General features: G+C 40.3%; 1 protein-coding gene across 5 annotated transcripts in view; it reads right to left on the bottom strand.

Moving 5' to 3' along the window:
* CTNNA2 (catenin alpha 2) overlaps positions 1 to 23,606 on the bottom strand; it is a 914,223-nt gene that overhangs the window by 40,856 nt on the left and 849,761 nt on the right. For all 5 annotated transcript variants that reach the window (XM_090035040.1, XM_090035037.1, XM_090035039.1 and 2 more), the window contains 4 exons: positions 17,911 to 18,024; positions 11,341 to 11,522; positions 6,377 to 6,482; positions 1,554 to 1,688 (listed from right to left, as the gene is read on the bottom strand). In XM_090035040.1, the coding sequence (XP_089891166.1) occupies positions 1,554 to 1,688; positions 6,377 to 6,482; positions 11,341 to 11,522; positions 17,911 to 18,024 (537 nt within the window). The remainder of the gene's footprint in view (positions 1 to 1,553; positions 1,689 to 6,376; positions 6,483 to 11,340; positions 11,523 to 17,910; positions 18,025 to 23,606) is intronic.

Here is a 23,606-nt window from a genome sequence, read left to right on the forward strand (position 1 = left end):
ACAAAATGCATAAACAATATTAAGAGCAAATCCCAGGAATCCCTGCTTCCCAGTGAAGACCCCTCCCGACTGGGATATCTCTGTCAAAACAGATGCTCCTTTTTCACAATCTCCTCTGGACCCCCAGGAATATTATATTCTGCTAAATGGGCCAACTTCAACAGAAGGGATGGAAAAATGCCCTCTGTTATGCTTAGCACTTAGCTGGATGGTTAAGGCAGTTTTCTGGGAAGTAGCGTGTATTGGTTCCTATATCCTCAGGCTGAGAAAAGCCTAGAGCTTAATGGTGCCTGTTCACATGCAAGGCGGCTGGTCCAACATGCCATAATTCCAGTGTGTCAGAGCAGACTTGATTAACTGAATCTGCTGGAACGTGCTAATAAACATACCTCCAGTAGCTTCTGCATCTCATGTATTAGCATCCATGCATTTCAAAATGGCAGTGGGAATGCTTTAACTAAAACTCATTTGACCTTGGCACACATGCAACAATTCCCAGGGTTTCCAACTACCTAGGCAAGTGACTTAACCACTGTTGGTCAAAAGACGACCCCACCACTTGTAGCTTAGGTGCTCAAAGCCATTAGGAAGGTATTTTTCAGAAGTCGGCACATCAACAGTTTTTCAGGGATCTAAGCAGGGTGGAATTATCAGTGCAATTAGAAATTTAGGTACCTAATATGTGGACAAGGATTTGGGCTACAATCCGATTTTTTTTTTTTTTTTTTAGAGTGTGACCAAAGTATGACTGTGCCAAAATAGAGTGGATAGTACAATGGAAAACACAGAAGTCATGAAAAACAATAGTTGGTAGTACTTGTCTATGGGTCTTACAGAGACAGATGGCTCAAGGTGAGGTGAAGGGAAGAAAAAAGTGTCTTAAAAATATAGCAAAGATATGAATTATAAGCTGACTATCTCTATGCCTGTGTGTTGGACCAAAATTGGTTTATTATAGGTAAAACTGTGTTTTCATTAAAAAAAAAACAACCCTGAGGTAATTGAGCGGAAGGATGTAGAAGTCCTTATTAAGTTTGGCATCTGTATTTGGAAACAGAACATGCATTTAAAAAATGGCTGGCCTTCCAAAGTTTTTGCTAAACCTAGCATGCTTTGGAACCCAAGTGAATGAAATCCTATTAGTTGTGACCATCTTAACAATATGCACTTCATACGGAGAAGTGCTGGATCCTGCACAGAGGAAGGAAATTACTAGTACTAACAAAGGAAAGTAGATTTATAATGAGCAAATATACAAAAGCTCCAAATAATTATAATATTCACAGCTTGACAATGAGTTTTTGGACTACAAAATAGCTTTTCTCTTGGAAGAATGAAGATTTTATAAGGTTAGTGTAAACAAAGGGTAATTGGAAAATCAAATTGCTCTACATAAGTTATTGTAAGGTCTGGAATAATGGTGATAACATTTTTAAAAAGCCTGCTTATGAATCACTATGTTTTTTTGTCTTCTACGTTATTGTCACCAAAAATGCTCCCTTGCAAGTGCTACAATGAGAAACATAAACCGCTAAATACGAAGACCAGCTTACCCCTGACACAATAAGTTCTCCTCCCAGGTTCTGGACTTCTGCCTTCACCTTGCTGCATATGTTGAGCTGGTGGCAATAGAGGGCAATGCGTTGGAGATATGCTAACAAATCCTGCTTGCAAGCTGAATCAGGGCACTGAAGGGGGGAAAAGCAAAAGAAAGCTTGATTAATTTAGCTCAGGGTATTGGATCCTTATACAAAGGCAATCAGCGGAAATAGTAGCCATGTTTGTCAGATTAGAAGCCGCCATTTCTCTTAACCCTTCAATAAGACTTTTGATGAAAGCTGAAAGCACATTCTTTACCTCTTCCTTAGCCTGACTCTCATGAATTAAAAGATGAAAATGCACACAGACTCTATAAAAATAAATCATTTGTCAGTTACCTGATGAACTGTAAAGGAAACAAAATAATCGCCATAGTTGTTCCCTAGGACATCATTCAGTTTGCGCTAAATGCAGGAGTCTACTGATGCATACTTCTCTAGTCTGTCTATGCTGGAAGGAAATTATTTATGGTAATATGAGCACCATGTCACAGAATCTTTCAGGAGATGCTTTCAAGTTTGCAGTCCTTAATAAGAAGGAAATGAAATTATTTGGTCCCCTTGAATGTCTAAGTGATACTTCTTGCTACTACAGGAAGGCTATCTATATAGTACTGTACCATTTTGACACATTTTGCAGATCAAATGTGTGTGCATAGAAATTACCCCGGGGCAAACTAACTAGGCTCAGTGAAGCTTTCATAATCAATATAGCCAGAGAAGACCCAACTGCAATTTATTTATTGTCCATTGAAATACATCCTTAATAGAAACTGTACCATCCCCAACAATATCAACAGCATAATAAGCAGCATAGAGCTGGTTAATATTCCAAGTCGTGCCTCCAGAGTAGAGACCTCTATAATTCACCCAAATGAAACCCAGCAGAAAGGCCTGGCTCCTAATAGCATGTGTCCAATAACCACTTGTCAGGGGTACACAGCAAAGCCTGCCTTCCCATGTTGTCTGCATATATTTCTACAGAGATCAAAGATTCAGTGACTTTCGAACACGCTTCTTTAGGGCATTAAATGTTCCATATTCGATTTTCCATGTTGAAAAATAAAATAACTTCATGGCACCTAAGCTAAGTATGATAAAATTAAACATTCGCAGCCTAATGGCTCCACAATTATTGACTTAAAGAGCTACTTTATCTATGACAAATAAGGCACAGGGGAAATGTTGTTACAATGCATTCAGCAGTAAAACAGGAGGACTGGATATACGCGCTGTAGCCTATAACCCTGAAAGCCGCACCTGCGTGCTTCTTTTCCTTTTCCATCTATCAGTAAAGAAGGGCTGGGAGTTCACCGAGGCTGCTAGGTTTAATCTGTTCTATATTTATGATAATGCTACTTTGTCTTTCTCTCAGTTGCCACATGCTTGAAGAGTGAATTCCCGGAGACTTCTTCTCCCTACCTCTGACAATTTAATACAGTAATATTTAGTCTCCTCTTGAGGCTTATGAAGTGAAAAAAATGAACGTTAAAGTGATACCACCAGAGAGCTGACAAGGCTTTAAATACAAGTACCTTAGAGCAAATTAAAATGGAAGATCTCTCTCACTGGAACAGTAATTAAAATGCAACGGTCCATAAAAAGTTTATATTGCATGCATGTCTCTAAAGTTCTGTAAAACATCATTAAGGCCAAGGCATTAAAACAAGCACCTAATTCTCACACTGGTCTCTTAACGTGTGTATTTTAAAGGTTGTATGCCTCATCCTCCTGGAGGGAGAAAGATTAAAACAGAACTCAAGCCAGCATTCTTTAAACAGAATGGGTTTTCCTAGTTGATTTTTTGTTCCTTTAATTTCTTCCATCTGTAAAAGCACCAAGTGTGAAAACTGAAATATTTTGCAAATGTTCCTTAATGTTCCTTAACAGCTGTTTCCACAGTGGGAACTTTGCTAACATATTGGGTGGATTTCCCCAAACACACAGAAACGGTATTAAGGTGTGAACGGGCAAAGTGGGTGGATGAGCCACAAGATACACCACCAAGACTCCTTCCAACTCTGCCTCAGATTCCCTGGCCTAGACATCTGGTGCCATTTCCACCAGAAGTTAAAATTCCTGTGACCAGCAGACGTTCCCATTTCAAAGGGAGGGAGGAAGGAGAGCTGAAATCCAGAACTGTGATAGCAAATACTTGTGGAAGAACTTTTATCCTTTTACAGTCCCTACCAATAGACTTTATCAAAGAAGGAGATGCTCCAGCTTCTACCCTGGCTGGACAGTAGACAATTACAAACAAATGTCCATACTTTGGTATCTAAAAAGGGTCACTTTCTTTCATATTAAGGACAGCATAGGGGACTTGGGGATGTTCTCATTGTTAAGGATCTACAATTATAGCATTAATTGCACTTTGGGTTGAAGGTTGTGTTTCAAGAGCTTAGTTTTACTTGCTTGTACTCCAGGAAACAAGAAATGAGGTTTAGTGTTAATTAAACTGGCAAAAAAGCAAACATGGGAGAAATTAAACATAATCAAATCATTTCAAACTAAAAAAACACAAACAGCTCCAAGTTTTCAATTTAACCAGCTTGTTTATTCTTTTCTTCCTCTCCCTAAATCCCTCTAAAGGCAAATGCCATTCCTGGAGAATCTCATAAATAAGATCATTTGAGCAAAAGAGAGAGAATCAATTTTGCAGCAAGAGAAAGAGTCATTTTTAGTTGCTTAAACACACAAATATGCATTTAGCTATAGGCATCCATATTTGAAATTTGGTCCTCAATATTTTTTTTTATTTGATGCCTTTATATATAGGTAGACAGATAATATAATAGAAGAACCACTGGAAGCAATATAACAGGATTAAGAAAAATTAGGCTGAATATCAGGAACATCTTCTGAAATGTGGAAAGCATTAGTCTGCAAAATAATCTCCCAAGGGAAGTGATGAAAGTCCTGTTCCCTGAGTTGTTCAAAATTGGATTGGATGAAGCAGTATACAGTGTACAGGGGGGAAAAAATCCTGTACTAATATGAAAGTAGTCTAGCTAAGCCAATACATCTTTTTCATTTTGTAGAAAAGATTATAACACTCCATTCCTACCTCATTGGTCAATTATTCCAGAATAAGGATGGCAAAAGAAAAAGAAAAAATAACAACTCAAAAACCTAAATCAAAGAACGAGCCCACTCATGGTTACTGCTTTTCTGGGTTGCTCTGTAAGAGATCAGGATAAAAATATCAGGGCATGTTATTGACTAAGAATGTCTTGGAATAACAGAAAATCGGTAATGTTTTTAGGGCAAAAAAACCCCCAACCTTGCAAAGCCATACTCTCAATCATTTGGCTGTTCTCTGCCTGTATCATGACAGCTTTTAAGAAGCTTAGCAATAAACCCCCAAATTTTAGAGAATGTTCCGCTTATGTGGGAAGAAATGTATTTGCTTTGGTCAAATTAAAAAAACAATGAGAAAGGAAAACCTAAGAACCACCTTTTCATATGGGGGGCAGAACCCACAGCTGCAACCACCACTAATGTTTACAGCTCAAAGCCCCGTTGATAGAAGCCATTAACACTGCTCCACAAAACCATCCACACTACTCCAACCATACCTGCCCTTGCCATAGAATTTAAAATGTTGACATCTCGAGTGACTTATTCTACAGGCAGAACAAAAAGCCATACCAATGGTGGGGGAAGGAGGAAGAGGAGACATTTAGGGGCACTGGCACAGAAGGAACTATTTGGGGAAAGCTGTTATGTCACATCCTGAGCTCCTGGCACATGATGGAGAGCGGAATGGGAGAGGATACAGAGTCGTGGGCACAGAAAGGAGGACAAAATACCCTGGTCAGAGGACCAGAGACCAGGGCACACTGACTTTCCACTGGAATGAAGAAAGAAGAGAAGGTGACAGACTGGGAATTTGTGAAAAGATGGCACAATGCAGAGTCCCTAGTGCGTGCAGAGAGCACGGCCTACAGAAGCTACAACACACATCAACTTTTAATAATTTTATTCAGCAACGTTCAAGTGGGATCCTTATTTGTCTCTCCCTCTGGTTTCACAGGCCCACCTTAACTAAAGCCTGCTGTCTCCTCCTGTCTTGAACAATCTCCTTCCCCCTTGTCGCATCTTTGCCTGTCCCTTCCAAATCAGTTTTTATATTATCTTCCCATTTTTTTTTGCCTTGGTCTGCCTCGATGTCTGATACCCTCCACTTCAGCTTCCAAAATCTGACTCACAAGCCTTCTCTTGGCAGTCCTTAGGATATGCCCTGCCCATTTCCTTCTCTGCACTCTTACCTTGCTCAGGACATCAGATCTTTGGAAAAGGTCTGCAAACTCAGCATTTGTAGCATGCTTTTTTTTTTTATAGACTAGAGATACGATGTTATAGTAGAAGGCAGGGCTTTCTAGAGTTTGTAGACTAATTTATAGTCTAAAAGATATACACATCAAACAGAGGCGAGCATATGTTATCTGATTTTAAGAAGAGTTAACAGTTTGGAGGTTGGTCTGTTTCTGCTTTGCATGGTATTCTCATCCATGAGAGCTGATTCTGCTATTATTTAACAGTCTTAACTTCTCAGTGAATTAAAGGGTGTAATATCAGTCTCACTCAATTGACAATGATTTTACCAACCTGCCTGCTTCTGTAGAAACAGCCTGCTTATCATCACTAGATCAGATTACTTAGCAAGGGACTTCGTGCAAAGGATCCTTTGGCAACAAAAAATGTTTTGATACTTCCCCTGCAAAATGCCACTGATTGACTTGAGTCATTAATTTTTTATTTTTTTACAACGTTACCTGATCAGCTACAGCTCGTGCCAATTTGTCCATCCTAGAGCCTGCTTCTGCAATCTTCTTGGCTGCATTAATGACATCAGATGTATTCTTCAATGGGCCTTTACCTCTGTAAAATACAATATAATTATGCTGCAATCTAATTAAATCATGAAAGCAAACAGTTTTAGTGTCCTAGCTCAGTATTTGATTTTTTTTAGAACTGTACTAGGAATGCCTACCTAATTTACTGCAACTTCACCTTTTAACTACTTATTATAGTACAGCTTGATTAAGAAATGGGTCTGCTGTATTTCCTTTCACATATAAAATGCCTCACTAGCAGTTTAGTTTGATAGTGCCTTCCAGCACATGAACAATGTTTAATAGTATGTGCATTTTTAAGTGCTCATTAAGAAGCGGTCCCTGCTCACATACAAAACTTTTTTTTTTTTTAAATTATGTTATTCCCAGACCCGTGCTTAACACTAAGTCTGCCAAGTGCAGGAATGTCACATTAGAAAATCTCTTTCCTTAGATTTCTGACAAAAACCAGCTAAACTACTTGAAGCATAATCCTTCTATGCTTAAATCTTGCTTGATTTCTCTTCATCCTTACTACTGATCTATCTCCTTTGGTATTTATATGATGATGTAAGAAATGCACATTCTAATAAATACATTTACCAAAACTTATACAAAAGGAAGGAAAGTATCTGAGCCAACTCAGACTTGCCTCATTTTATTTCTGACTCAAACTCATATCAAATTTATTTTAAAAGGTTCAATAATGCTCAGTTTCAATGGAACATGTACTTTTGTATGTTTGCATTCAAGCTATATATAAGGGTGCAGACAGAAGAGACAATTTTTGCCTGATCTGGCCACAGAAAGTGATTTATAGCCATGACCAAACACAAGTGCATGGCTGCAGAACAGTTAAAAATGGCAGACTGGGCAAAAATCTGAACCTGACACATGATGATAAAGATATTTCAAAACAGAGTGTCTTCTGTAACTTGTGTCTGCACTGCCTCCCAGCCTCCAAGCTGTTTTCAGAATGGGAGGGGGCTAAAGGGAGCAGAGGGAGTTCAGTGTCAGCCCTTGCCGGAGAGTGGAGAGGATTTCCCCCACCTCACCCTCCAGTGCTAGCTGGGGAGCCCCTAGAACAAGCACCTTCCGTTCCCTTTCCCTGCTCCCAATCTGCAAATAGCATGGGCTGGTATTGTGCTGGCTGGAGAAGGAGCCATTGCTAGGGGAAATTGCCTGCAGACTCCCAACCAGCAGCAAAATTCCCCCCAAGAGTGAACTTCTGTTTGGTCCGTGGGGTCGTTGCAACTCAGAGCACTTCTTGCAAAGCATTCTCAGTTACAGCGGGGAGCCACAATTCTGTCTGTGCCCTAAAACACAATTCCTCATCCTTTTGATGGAAAATCAGGTGATTTTATGCTTTGTTTCACTTTATATTCTTAGGGCTTTTATTGACCCCCAAGCTCAAACAAAACGTTAGCAGCAACATCTGTCAGGTTTGCAAAAGCGTGTGAGTATGGTGTGTGAGGCCCAGGGATATGAGAGAAGCCACGATTTTAAGGTGAGATAATTGTATTTAATGGACAAATTTTAATAGTTGAAAGAAATAACAGGCATGCCTTCCAGCTTCGTGTAGCTATACTCATATCTGGCGGGGAAAGCCATCACAGCCCGAAGTAAGTAAAAATTAGATTTCCTGTGCATACGCTTTCAAAGTAGGTGTGATTGTTTAGTTTGCTTTCTTTTTCCTTCACATTGAGCTGTCTCCCTTTTATGTAGCAGATTCCAACATCTAACATGTAAAAGTGGTGCTGTAGCTGTGATGGTCCAGGGATATGAGAGGAGCAAAGTTTATTTAGCTTGGATTGTGACTGTTTGAAACCTGATAATTTTCTTATCTCTCTCAACTACATGCATTAGTTCAATAAAAGACATCATCTTACTCTAGAAACCTTATTTTTCTCCTTGTTAAATACTGTGGATGCTGTATCTGAACAACACTGTACATGTCTTTTTGTTATAAACTTGCCAAAACCTTGCTTGAGTCAAAGGGTAATTAAAAATGGCATCCACTGAGTCATAAGACTGTTTATGAACAACCAGAAATAAATAGCAACTTATAACGCGAATAAATGCTATCACTCAGATTATAAAATTCAAACTGTTTGGACAATAAATTGGCATTATGACAGCTGTTCTAATTGCTATTACTACAGCAATAAAATACAACTTTAGTGTGCATCAGCACACACAACCAACATTTACAGATAAGTAGCATTGCAGCAGGATACATTCCCTCTACGAAGAACATTGAAAGTATGGTAATTTGACGGTAAGGGGGGTGGGAAATGGGCATTTTTTCATCTTCGAATTACCTACAGTGCTGTCAAAAACACAATGGAACATTCCGTAAGATTTAATTTCCATCTCAAATGAATACCAAAGCATAATATATATCACATCTTCATCACACTTGGACCCTAACAACCTTAACACCAACCTCATATACTTTTCTATCCATTATATCAACGGATCCGCACATCTGACTGTCACCCGCTGCACATATTTGGGAAGTTATTCTATTTTAACATTGCTGAGGTCACTGTAGACCAAGGAGGTATGAAGGGTTTTGTTTAGTTTTGATTTTAATGGAATACATTAAAGGTGCTTTTATTAAATCTAATGCAGATAGAGACAGAAAGGTCCACTTTGAATTTTTTATTTTTAATTTACTGCAAACATGACAGTAAGGTTGCTCTCAGCCTCACATTATTCCCGTTCTTTTGATGCCAGAAAAATCTGATTACCAGACTTGCAACTTGAAGCATAATAATGGATTCAAAACTAGTCCAGCAAATTGTAAAGAAACATTCATATTTCAGTCCATTGCAGAAGTTACTAGATAATACCCTTTTCCCCTGCACTCTTGGGGAAGAGCTCTTACTCTGCTTCAGGGCCAAATGGACAGATGCAAGTACAAAGCAATATTCTTTCCGTGCTTTTGAAGTATGGCACAAAGAGATTTTTCTTCCCTGCCACAAACTTTAGGGAAGGGTTCTGGACATACAGTTCGGAAAGGATACCCAGAAGATGGTTTTTCTGCCTTGGGAAAATGAAAGGGAAGACTTAGATGACATTTTTTTTTCAGAGCTGCAGTCATGTGGCAAAAAATATTCAAATACCAGCCCTGGGAAGGATCTGGTTCACCACTTAGTCCCCAAGCCTGCAAGAACTGGAGCACTGCATCAGTAATTCATTTTCTAAAAGCAGAATTAATCACTACAGCATTTACTGGCCAGAGATTTATGATGATGCAATATGGACACAGATACTGAAAGGTAAGTATGGACCAAGAACAATCCAATCCCAGATTCTGGCCAGATTTCCTTTCCACTGGGGCCTTCACTGGAGGAGTTTGCACCATGATGATTTATGCCAAGCATTAGGTAGACAAGACTGGTGAATGCTACCGCTAAGCAAAGATGAAGCAAGGGAACTATTTTTCATTCTGTTTTAGGACAGTTAAGTGAGAAGTCAGGACTAAAAAAACAGTCTTTATGATCTTTATTTATTCAGAAAGTTGTATGATGATCACTTTTTGAAGTGAAGGCTAACTGCCATAGCCCAGACATTCAAAGGTCTATACATACTTGATTCATAAGTGAAAATACTTGTGATTGTGAATGCAAATGAGTCAGGTGTATGCACAGATATTCATGTTATACATTGAATTAGAGTATGCGCACACATATGTACACAGAAAAGAGTCAATGCAGCAATTATTGCGACTGAATTGGGGGGGAAGCTCTGGTCACAAAAGCAAATCAACAGCTAAGGCAGAATAAGAAACGTGACAGAAGTTTCTACTAAATAACGGGATGCCTGGTTTTAATATACTACAGAAAAACGTGATGATTTTCATCCAGTTGTATTTCATCATCATTTGATTAATGCCATTTCTGCTTTTCAAAGCTCTATTAATAAGAAAAATGAATACATTGGCTTTAATTGATTATGGTAATGTGTAATTCAAAAACTCATGTAACACCGTCTCCCTGGTGTGATTAACAATGTGCCTGGATTTAAACAAAATTTGTATTCAAAAACTTGTATGACAGTAAGCCACTGACGTAAAGGCTAGAATTTGTTTAAATGATATCATTAATGAATTACTTTTTGAAGCACTGTAATTAGAAATGAGTAAGGTGACTTTGGAGAGAGGAGTTGGAAATGAAAGGTAGAAAAAGAGTCATGCTCACTGACAAGTCCTGATGAAGCTGAATACTAGCTAAAATGATAGTGTTTGGTTGGGGAGGGGTTAGGTGGAGGGGGAGGGTTGTAAAAATTTAGTCTTCAAAATGGAAGTTCTGTCATTATTTTTTATTGACGTAAATTGTGAGAGTGCAGGGAGATATGTCCACCTAGACCAATACCAAGTGAAATAGCTTTCGAGAGTCTGTGGCCGCAAGTATCATTGCTGTGCCATTGTGTTAAAATTAAAGAAGACATATTTAATATGAAGTGGCTAGTTCAGTTGTATCTGTACTTGAACTGGCTTTCTGCCCCAAAAGAAATGCATTGTTAAGGAGACTCAGCTATTAAAAAAAATGTTAGTTTTATGTTTTGGCCTGCTAGTGAGTAATAAAATGTCTTTGCCACTGATTTCAGTGGAACTAGCCATGTGTGTCAAGTTAAGCTTATGCATAAATGCTTTGCTACATCAGGACCTTCATGGTGAATGCTGTTTAAACAACAATGCAGAGCACCTTTATGTCAAAATAATGGCACAGATATTATAGATACAGCATGAGGACTGAACTAGATACATTACCTAAACACAGTAAATACACTCAATCATCCCAACATTCATCATCATAAAAATAAATGTTCTCATCATCATCAAAATAAATGTTCTGAGTTTGGGAAGAAGCCCTCCACACAGAGTCTTTGGTCCTTACCTTGTAAAATCTGTCATTTCCATCATAATCATGCACATCTGCTTTGCCAAGACAATGATGTCATTACCACTGTCATCCCACTTAGCCACCTCAGCATCCAGTTTACTTTTTTCTTGGTGGAATATCTCCACCTGCTCTGCAATCTTGGCCTTCTCCTCCTGGGGGAGTTGAGCCATGATAGCCTGGGTGAAACGTAAAGAAAGTGCACATTAAAAACAGAAGCAAGATACTATTTTAGTTCCTCAGAACCCTGGCTCATAGACGTAGCTTCCCCGGAAAGGACTGCCCCTGGCATATAACACCAAAATACATTTCACAAGTCCCTAACTCTGTATAACACAGTAGACAAGGAACCGTCAAAGCTCTACAGGATGTAGCAGCAGATCCTCCGCTGATGTACATCACAATAACTCCACTCATTTCACAGCTCAAGTACACCGATTTACCCTGAGGGTCTGGCCCCTACGAGGAAAACTCTTAAGTGGATCAGGTTATCTACCATCAGTTTCAAGGAAAACTGAAGTGGAAGCTTCAGGGCAAGCTTCAGAATGGTCTCTTAAAGCGGGCTGCCTATTAGCGATGGTCTTCAGTGCACATTTTACTGGAAGAAATTCTCATTATTAAAATGTTTTCAAATAAAAGAATATGCAGGTAAGACCTTGGTCCAAAATGTGGTTTCGATACATCAGCTATATCTAGAAAAAAAGGCCTTTTTATAGTCCTGTTAAGCCTCTGGATATTTAAAGACTGTATTCCTATGAAACCAGAATGTGGTAAGAGAGTGTGCAGAAGCCACTACAGTCAAATGGGAAGACAGGAGTTGTCATTGTCGCTTAAACTTTAGGCAGAGCAAAAGGAAACCTAACCCATAGACCTAGAGGTTTGCTAATTTTCAGTCGTATAATCGGAAGGTTGGAAAGGACCATCTAGTCAACTTCCGGCAAAAATACAGGATGTGCTATTCCTAACCCATTGCAGACAAATTCAGCTGCTTGAAAACCGCCAAAGAAGAAGCCACAGCCTTCTTAGACAAAGTATTCCACCGGTCGATAAGTTGTACAGTGATGGCATTTTTTCCAGAGATTTAGATCTAATCTTCTTTGATGCAGTTTCAAGTCCCCAGCCCCTGTGGCAAGGGAGAACTATGTTTCTCAGTCTTCTTTATGGCAGCCTTTCAAATATCTGAAAGAGTGCTAGCACATCCTGGCTATCATTCACATCTCTCCCAGCCACACCATCAGTCAGATCCGATGCAGCTTTCTCTGACTCCAACATGGAAATAAGCTATGATGTGTGGGGGAATACGCTTAATATAAACTGAAATGAACATACCTTTCAATAATGTTTAGTGGTTTAATTGGTTTGGGGACGATATGCAAAATGGCACTAAACAGGTTGATTCTAATTTGCCGTGACATTATCAACAAAGCAAAAATAAAGTTACAAAATATTGCAAAATGATAATAATTGCTTCTGAAGATCAAATGGACACTTCCAACAATGATTTCCAAGCTGAGATACTACTTGGCTTCGGGGTTCTGAAGACCACATTATGTATTTAATGGGGTGTGACATATATTTAAGTGTCATTATATTTTTTCTTGTTTATGTCACTTTCAATCAGCTGAAGTCTTTCTCTACATATTCTTAAACTGCTCTTGGCTTTTAAAAATTCATAATTGACCTTTTCCAAAACTGAAATTAAAAAAGGTTATCTATAAACAGTAGATCAGAAAATGAGGAATTTGCAAGTTAATCAAATTAAAATTCAACACATGAGTTTTAATTAGGACTTATCAATGTAACTCAGCAGTTTCAAATGTTAACACATTAGTCTTTCAACCAAAAAATGCAATGCAAGTCAAATTAATAAATAATATAAATATAAATATATATCTCACACTAGAACAGAAGAATTAATTGAAACTAATTAGAGGAGGCATGTGACATTAAAGTTCTGTATGACCAGAAAGATATTAAGGCCAATCTGTATTACTTCCGTGTGGTTTCTGTCATTGACGGCAGTTTAACTAGCAAGCAGTAAAGCCTGCGCACGGGTACCTGCCTTAAGATGTTCATCCAGCATGACATGGGGTGCCACCTTCAAAGTGCTCAGAACCACCATGCTTGCAATGGTATATGCCCCAGCAGAATATTGTGCTCCTCTATGGTCCACAAGTTGTCATACTAAAAAGTTTGACACTGTACTTAACAGTGCACTGAGACTCTTAACAGGCTGTATAACTCTCTCACACACACAGATGTACTTCCTGTACTCTTGAACATTTGATCAAGTGCTACAAGAAGACAGAGCTTAACATCATTACTGGCAACAGAAGCAAGAGATGACAAAAATCACCTGTTCCATCAACTGTTAACTGAGGACCCAAATGGATGGAGGGTTAAGAGTCATAAACCACTTATACAAGGATCCCAGAAGCCCCTGGAAGAGACTGAGGATACTGAACCAAACCTAAGGACAGCAATGGAGTGAGCCAACTGCTGGGAAAGGTCAGATCTATTCCTACAGCATTTTACACGAACACCAAATGAGGCCCCCATTGGGCACAACCTTGACAAACAAGCATGGGTCAAGCTAAACAGACAGATTGGGATAAAGACACTTCAAAACAACACTTTGCAAGATCCACATATTGGACAGCCCCCTATGTGAATGGGTTGTCCAACAAACCGAACAGGCCAGGTTCTCTGAGTAGATGCGATATTGTTTATTGGACCAACTGAGTAGTTGGAACAAAGGTCTTAGCAAGCTTTCAGGTGCAGCCACCCTTCATCAGGCATAGGGAGTCTCTGCTGGTCTGAGACTCCAAGTAATGAGAGAAGTTAAAAGTGAGGGGGGATCATTCCTTGGAGTCTCAGGTCAGCAGAGACTTCCTATGTCTGAAGATGGGCGACTGCGCCCAAAAACTTGCAAAGAACATTTTCCCAACTACTCAGCTGGTCCAATAAAAGATATCGCATCTACCCAAAGAACCTTACCTGCCTGTGTCCTTAGACCAACATGGCTACAACCAAAAACCCAGCAACAGAGCAGCACTTAATCAAAACCCGCAATCTTTACAAATGCCCAGATGGGGCAGATGGAATCTGCAAATTGAGCAATAATACCAGCCAGTGGCTCATAGATTACGAAGCTGATATCTGGTGCCAAACAAAACACTGAGAAGAACTACCACACACATCAACACCAGTATTTTATAACTTTAAAACTATTTCCATTGCTCTTGCATTCCTCCAGAGCTCTATCTACTAGCAAATGAAGTTCATGTATTCAAATTTCATTTCCAGGCAAATGCTAACAGGTTTTATGGAGCAGGCATATATAGGCAGAGGGCTGAGAGAGACATCAATGGTCAGCTACTTACACATTTTCTGGAGATGGAGGGGGTGGCTTTAATTAGAGCAGCTCTCAGGAGATGCTGTAATTAAAGAGCCTGCAACGGCTCATGAACTTAGCATCCCAGGCTTCAAAATAGCATCAGGTGCACTTTAACCAAAGCTCGTTCAATAAGCTTTAGTTAAAGTGCCCCCGCTGCCATTCTGAAGTGCGGGGATGCTGAATACGTGAGATGCTGAGGCGCGCTCTAGCAAACTCAATTAATCAAGTCTGCTCTGATGCGCTGTAATTACAGTACAGCTGAGCAGACATCCTGCATGTCTACAGGCACCCTTAGCCTATAATCCAGGGGTGGCAAAATATGGATTGCATGGTGGTGACAGTGTGGGCTGGGAGCCAGGGCAGAGCAGGAATCCACTCCCTGAAGTCTGTGAGGGATCCCCGGCCCCGCACTGTTACAGCTCCAAGATCCCAGGGTCTTCATGGAGACCAGCAGGGAGCTGCGCTGGCAGACCTTGCAGCTGGGCAGGGGGCTGCATCTAGGGTGAGAGCCAGCATTGTGGGGAGGTGCCAAGGGCTGGGGCAGACCTGTGATCCACTCCCTGCATGCCCCTGCCGGGGGAACTCATGCCATTGCAGGGGTGTGTGGGCAGTGGATTGTGACTCGGCCCAGGCCCCAGCACTGCTCGGTCACTGTCCCAAAATCCTGGCCCCACCAGCCCATTCACTCCCGGATGCAGCTCCCTGCCAGCCGTGACCCCATCCCAGCCACCCAACTGCATGCCCTGCCCAGTGTGGGTGCCTGGACAGTGGCACTGGATCCAGAAGTGGCAGCCAGAAGGAGCCACTTGTACTGGGGTTGCTGGGACATGGAGCATAGTTGTGTACCGGTCAACATCCCTCTGTGGGCTGGATCCAGCCTGTGGGTCATATTTTGCCCCCTCCACTCCCATCGTATTCTTTTTGGGGCAGGACCTTTTTTTTTGTTTTGGGGGTTTTTTGGGGGGGGCGGTATTTTTTTTAACTGTTGTATTTTAGTGCCTAGCACAGTGGAGCTAAGGGCTATAGGTTCAACAGCAGCAGCAACCACTGGATTTCAGCTCCGTCAGCCCCTATAGCTGGAATGAGTCCTTAAAAAATGCTCTTATCCCTACTTAGGTGTTTATTTATAATCTCGTGTTATTTTAGTCTCATTTTGATTACTGAAAGAACCGTGTGATGCCGCAGTCCCAGATTTAGGCAGGAGAAGATTAAAAGCGGAATTTGAATTAACTGAGCTTCATCAGGAACATTTTACACTTGTGTTTATTTCAGGCATCAGTCTTTCTCCATACATTAGGGGTTCTTTCCTGTGCGTTAAAGGATTAAAATACCTCCAAGACACATTTATGATGGTTCCTGGGGCACCTGCCCCTTCTGGCATAATTTTCCAGTCCCCTTCCAAGGGGCAGGCTCCCGAGGATGGGATTTTGTGCTGCAACTCGTCCAAACTGGATTATTCCCATGTTTGCCCATTCTGGTTATTAGACATGATATCCTGCCGGCTCAATAGACTACGTACTTACAAGAATTCTCTTTGGGAGCCTGTGTACAGTAATAATATTCAGTGACACAGAAGCAACATCCTTGAAACAAAGTATCTTGGGTTGTTGTTTTGTTTTGTTTTTTTGCTAAACTGTTCACTGAACCTGGAGAAAGGGATTTAAAACAAATCAGGGACCTATGCATATTCTGTCTTTCTTATGCAGCTTTCTCAGACTCAAAGGGAGGACACTACATCTCCTCTCAACCTACATCCGTAAGGTCCTCTGTAGCTGACCCTACATTTCCTCTCGTGACCAAAGTACAGTCTGCTTGCTTATAGTCTCTGACTGTAAGTTTGTGGCAGCCTGCAGTGTACCTTTCCTCTTCCAAGTCTGCATAATGGCTCTTTTTACTCATTGGGTATCTTTTGATGAGGTAGTTAGCCTGGCAAAATAGGTATGTCACCATGACTGGGATTGGGAGTCACCTCTTCACAAATACTGACTGACAGAGCTCCTTGGGTAGATGTGATATCCTTTATTAGACCAACTAAATAGTTGGGAAAATTGTTCTTTGCAAGCTTTCAGGCACAAATGCCCTTCTTCAGGCATGGGGGGGTCTGCTGGTATGTGCATGCTCTCCTGGAAGCCAATATGCAAAATGCAGGGGTGTGAAAATGCAAATGCTTGGCAGTGAGGATCAACCCCAAATACTGACTTAGATTTTCCTTAGGAGGCCACTGAATTGTCTTTCCACCTTGGTGACCATAACAGTCAATTTTTAATCTGAGGCTAAATATCATGCATCCAATCCAAAACAAAGACCCAGAGGTGCATACAATATTCATGAAAAACTACAGGATGTCTTAGATTTTCACAGCATCTCTCCACTACTTCAGTAGCAGAATGAAAGGAAGAAGGATGAGGGGGTGAGGGGGAGTGTGTGATTTGTAACCGTCTTGGAAGTCAAATATACTTTCACGTTGTCGATTGCTAGCAACCTGGTATCCTGTTGCTGTCTTATCTGAGTTTAGCAGCCTACTTAGCACAAGGTAAACATTAATCAGAGATTGACATAATCTGGACGGTCAACAAACTTCACTTCTCCGGCATCTCTGACCCTTGAAGCACCTTGCCAGCTTAATTTGCAAGCCCCATCCATAAGTTAAGGTCACAAATCACAATGCCTCCATTCTATCATGATATAATTACACTGGTAAAATTGCATTGACTCAGTAGCAAATGTCTTCAATTATAGTTAAATTATAGGGACTACTCAGCACCTTAACCAGCTCTCTCAGACAACGCAGCACACAGGGAAACATGACTAATGTAAGACTTCTCTTGGCACTACACTTTGTGCCCTAAAGGATTTTTTTTTTTAATTTACTGAACGCTCTGACAGCTACAGTATATTCTATGTATGCAGGGCCTCCTGCTGTGGCGTTGGCTTTTGGGTGAATGGTTGATGCAAGATACAACAGAAGCCTGGGAGAACCATTTAATAAACTTTCTTACGATGATGAACATGAAATGTCTTTAAATTTTGAAGCCTGCAGAACAAAATTGCCCCCCAGACTTTCTGACATGACCCTGAAGATTTCAAATTACCAAATCTGCTTTCAGAGGCATAACTTTACATTTGGAGCTACATACAGAGTAAACAGAGTACTTGGATTTTATGCTCACCCTTGCACTCTGCCCAGCAATAAGCTGGTCATCTTCAGTCTGAACACTTGTTCGGCTGCGGACATCATAATCTTCCTGTTCAAAGTCTGAATCATCCTCTAATTCTTCGGGGGTCTGGAAAGAAAGAAAGAGAAAGTGCAAGGAAAGAGAGAGAGAGAAAGACTATGAGGCGACAGGCATATAAAGGATAAAGACAAACTCGTATGTACAGTAAGTTCTTATTTCATCGACTACCTGCCCAGGCAATGCTGTATCTTTTTTCTTTTAAATTAACTTGCCTGCCTAGGCAGTCAGGATCTGAAATTGAATCCTCCAAAAAATTAACTTGTTTCAACTATGGTTTCTTTTACAAATGGCATTCATCATCACCTTGCTGTGATTTTTCTTAACTCTGTTAGCGTGATGAATGCCGTTTCAAGAACGAATATTCTTTGCATGCATTCACCACAGGAATGCTATATTTCAAAATAATACGACTCTAGTCTATACAAGGAGACCAGTGCTATTATATTGCCTGAACCACTGCACAATCCTTAAGATAGAAAGTAAGTATCTGAGAAAAAGTAACCAACAAGCAAATATAAAATACAAAATAAGACAAAAAAGAGCTGTCCCCAAAGACAACAGGAGATTCCCCTTGCAAGAAAATGTAAATGATGTTGTCAACTGTTTTTAAAGCAAGTATAAGGCGTATGCTGCTCAGCTGGAAACAGAAAGAAACCTCTATTTTGCTCCAGATTTCTGGAAGTTGTCTCTTTCCCAGGTTGGTTACAAGGTTCAAAGCATGTTTCTCTCTTGGTAGGGAATTAGTACTGGGTACAGCTGGGTAAAGTGGCATGGTAACTTTGGGGGATTCTGTGAAACAGCCGATGAGGTCACATTAGAGTTGTATATGTTCAATTCATGTTGGCATTGAGTTATTTGATTTGATTGGTGGAGACTGAGCACGCTATTTAGTAAAGTATTATCTTCACATCTATGCACTGGATATTAAAAAAAACAACAACCTCAAACCGAAACCATTAATGGCTACATATCACTATATTAATAGGCTGGCAATTTTAGTATTTAATCACATGTTTAATATGACATGGTTCACAATAGAGAGATAAAATCCATTCAAACTGTAAGCTCCCTGGGGGGGGGGCTGCTCTTTTGTTCAGCGTTTGCATAATGTCTAAGACAATAGGCTCCTAGTTAGCGACCCAGCATTACTGTAACACAACCCCAAACAGTGACAACCACAATGATGGTAAGAAAGAACAAAGAGATGCAGACGTGAGCAATGATATCTTCCTCATCGCCCCATTCAAATGCCTCAACCTTCCTCTGGACAGCCTTTTTCTATGGGAGAAAGTCTCCGTATTCACATACCTTGCTTGAGAGCACTGTCGAGAAGCGGAGGTGATAATCATTGCCACTTGTCATTACAGTTTTGCCTTGTGGATGCTTGTTCTCTAGAAACTGGTCCAAACCCTCTAACTCAAAGTTGAAAGTCCTTTGACTCTATTTAGAGTGGAGCTTAATTTTCAACATAAAGTGCATGTCACTGCCCATACGGGGAAAAATCAGCTGCTTTATGGGTTACATGGTTATATGCACTTGAGGTAGAAGGGAAAACTGAGCCATCTTCATTTGGCTCAAACAGTGCGAGTTAAATGCATGTTTTGACACTGAGCACTGAAGGGAAAAATAACAAAGTATGACAGTATGGTAATGAAACTCGGGCAGAATCACTGAAGGGATACATATACAAATAGTGCATATAACAGGTTAGACAAGAGATAAAGTGGAGGTGAAAAAATTAGATTGTCTTCTCTCTTCTAAAACAGGGAAAGCTGCTGACTGCTACCTATCATTAAAACATCCCCATATCTGGTTGTCCACTTTTCTTTAAGCACTTTATTCCCCATGCTTAACTGCCCAAGGGCTAGAGGTGACTTTAAAAAACTGTCCTCATTATGGCAGTGGTGGTGCGGAGAGGCTCTTCTCTAGGAGCAAAGTAGGGTTGCACATCCGTGTCAAAGACCATTTCTTCACCTGCTCACCCCTTGTTCTGGGGGCTGGTAAACCACAACGGGGTAATAATGGTGTCTCATTACTTCCCTAAGCAGCCGAGTGAAGGCTGTGACAATCTAGCCTTGAGAGAACTGCCAGGGATAACATTCAAAAGATTAGGTACAAATGACATGAAGTGAGGTAGCTTGTGAACGAGGTAAGACGCATGCAGACAGCTCTGCATTTACACGGTTTATTCCCAGGAAAACCTTCTAAAACAAAGCACAGCTGTTCCTTCGGTGTTTGACATTTGCTGTTTTATAAACCAACAGTCATCTGAAGACAGACAGCTGTGCATCTGGGTTAGGTGTTCAGCTTAAGAGACTGAATTGTACAAAACGAGGGACACGTTAAGGGTCACACTTGAGGAATAAGTGTACGTCTCCTTTTGGCACAAATCATACTTAACCCCGCACCGGCTTTACACATCCACCTAGTTTTCTGCAACTGCTTTTCACAGGAATGAAATGTCCTCATTTGCTGCTGGAATCATTTCTTTTCCTGAATTAAGACCCACAGCAGCTATTGCATGGTTTAATTCCTACCTTTTAAACAAGCATTTCTGAAGATACCCAAGCACATGTATGCAAATTCATGCAGGTGCAAAAGGTGCGATTGTACTTTTGTAAGAGGCAGGCATCTTTGGGAGTGGTATTATCTTTTACTGAACCAGATCACCCCAGATGAAGAACACCTTGCATCTGAAAGCATGTCTGACTTTATGCCAATCATGCTGTTGGTCCAGTAAAATATATTACCCGCCAAAAATCCTGGCCTCTCGTAGAATCCCTGGACCATGACAGCCGCAGCATCACTTGAACACTTGAATACTTCTGAAAATTTGGGACTAACAAAATCCTATCTCGTTTCTCCAAGCTATTATTTACTATAGCAGCGCTACTTTCCCCCAGCCTGTCTCTTTAGGGATGCAACTGAATGTGAATTAGCTTTTCAGTTTGCTTGGAGACAGAGTAAAGGAATGCAAGCCATTTTTTATATCAGAGTTACCATGACTTTCAAAGCATTTCCATTCCAGAGGCCAGGTCTTATGAAGCGTATCATAGAATCTTTAATGCCCATGCACAGCAGACAGGACCTGGCTTTTTAGAAGCTAGTCTCTAAGACAACAAAATAAAGTCTGGGACATAAATTATCTAAGTTGGAAGAATAAAGAACTCAGTTCCCCAAGGACTTGAACTTATGGCTGCATGGACCAAATAACCCCTACGACAATCTTTTTTTCCCCCATCCAGGACAGTTTCCAAGCCAAATTCCATTCAGCATGGAACTAAGGGGAGAGAGATCTAACTAGGTTACTGAAATTCATAGAAATGTCATAGAAACTGATAGAATAGATAATTCATTCTTGAGATTCACAATCGCCAAAAGGGTACATGTTGACTGTCTGGATTACACAAATAATAGGACATCCCTGGGTTAATTACTGCTGCAAATCCAATTGCTGGGCTTCAATTGGTGCATATCTTCTAGGGACAAAAAAATCCAATTCTGTTTTAGGATTTCCCAGTGATACAATCCTTGGTAAATTGGTCCAACAACTAATTATTCTCATTCTTAAACAGCTATTGTTCCAATGACTAGTTACTCTCATTCTTAAACATGTGTACCTTATTTCTAACTTAAATTGGTCTTATTTTACCATCTAGCCTTTGAGTCTTTTTATATCTTTGTGCGATACAGTTAAAAGCATGCTAGGAGCAAAGTATCTTTCACCAAAAAAGCTGTTCTAACCTCCATGACAGCCAGTAGGAAGGGTAAAATTAAAAAGGGGTATTTGTTTTTCATTTAATTCATTTAAACACATTTCCCAAACACAAAAGATTTGTATGCATCTGTGGGCCTAAAAAAAATGCAATTACGTTAACAAACCCACCACTGATTTACCTCCAACAAGCCAATCTAACCCTCTTCATAACAGAGAAAAAAAAATGAAAGAAATTCCTCTATTCTCCTAATACTAAGAAACCATTCGTAGACTTCTTCCTGCTGTCCCAAAATAGGGAAAATAAATAAATTGATTGACCAGAATAGTCAGAATGAAAAATTAGCATTGCAACGTTCCCTTCTGGTCAAACCTGAGCCATTTTAGACCGAGACGTTCTATAATCAAAAGGGCCACACGGAAAGTGTGCTGCTAGCAACCTCTTCTCTTTTATGCTGAGGCAGCTGCAGATTGAGTCACTCATCTGATTGCAATACAGCCTGATGGGAAAGGACAGAGAGGAAGTCTCACAGTTGGTCTTCAGCTTTTCAGAGCTTTATAGGTCAAACCCAGCACCTTAAATCAACTTGGAAACCTACAAGCAGCCAGCGTGGACCAGAGGGCACAGCTCTAATATGCTTGTAAGCTACACAAGGTTTCAAGCAGATGATTGAGTTCTCCACCAGCCCAAGTTTCCAAGTGGATATGAGAAGCAAGAGCATGCCGAGCACACTTGAATAATATGATCTTGAGGTGGCAAAGCCATGGATGATAATAAGAAAGTCTGCATCCGAAAGGGAAAGAATTAACCCTCCTGGTCAAATAAAAATGACTAAAGATGCTACTGTGATGGTTGCTAATTGTATAGTGGGTTTTGCTTGAATAACTGGGAAAATCTAATAAGCAGTTGTGAAAAAAAACCCAGTGTGTAATAGGCCCCCAGCCAGTGATACAAAAGATGACATAATTAACTTATTATTTTCCATCTTAATTTTAAGTTATATAATTGTACACTATGCTCTTTCAAGCTTGGAAATGGATACTTTTTTCCTCTACAGATCATATTCTTATTTCCCAACACTATAATGATCATCTTTTCTCTTCCAAAGGGATAGTAAAGCTAAAAAATGAAGAGATAAGAGTTGTCTTTCCCTTTCTTTAGCTTATTAAAAGTCATAATGTTAGGAAAAAACAAGCTTAAAAGAATGGGGCTTGTTTCCCTCATGGACTCAAGCGATCATCTGAGATAAACTCAACCTTCTGTGACGTGCTCCTGAACAATTATTATGGGGTGAGAATTTTTTTCTGACAGAAGCTCCAACAAGATTACAAGTAATGTTAATACTGAGAGAAAATTTAAAGCATAGACTATGTGAACATTACTGCGTCATCAGTTAGGAGTATGTCAGAGATCGCTTTTTAAAGTAACGCCCCACAACTTTTCATTGATGTGCACTGCAAGATTCATTTGGGATCCTGGAGCTCATTTAGGATTCAACTGTTTGGTCTGAAGAGGAAAGGTTAATTGACAAGAAAAATCCTACTTTTTCTGCCAGCAACTTTGTGAGCGGTCTCATCCTCTGCCTGATGATGATAGTCCCACTGTTCTTCATATACTAACCTTCCTCGGTTAAGTTTCAACCAAGTCAAAATAGAAGAATCAGCACTGCTACTTCCTGGTATCATTTAATGAAGTCAATGTCTCCTGCCTTGTAGAGGGGTAGGTTACACGGACATTGTCAACACTGGAACTCATATTTCTTTCTGACGTTCAATACCCACTATAACTATTAGCAGAGGTACAGTGGCAGACTGTTTAAGGTATCCTACTACTCTCCACAGGAACGAGTGTGAGCTCTGCAGTCGTTTATACCAAAAGCTGCTCTCAGTCGACTCACCTGAAAATGGTTACCTG

The sequence above is a fragment of the Crocodylus siamensis genome, chromosome 2, assembly GCF_052110815.1.
Source record: "Crocodylus siamensis isolate JL-2025a chromosome 2, ASM5211081v1, whole genome shotgun sequence".
Taxonomy (NCBI): Eukaryota; Metazoa; Chordata; order Crocodylia; family Crocodylidae; genus Crocodylus; species Crocodylus siamensis.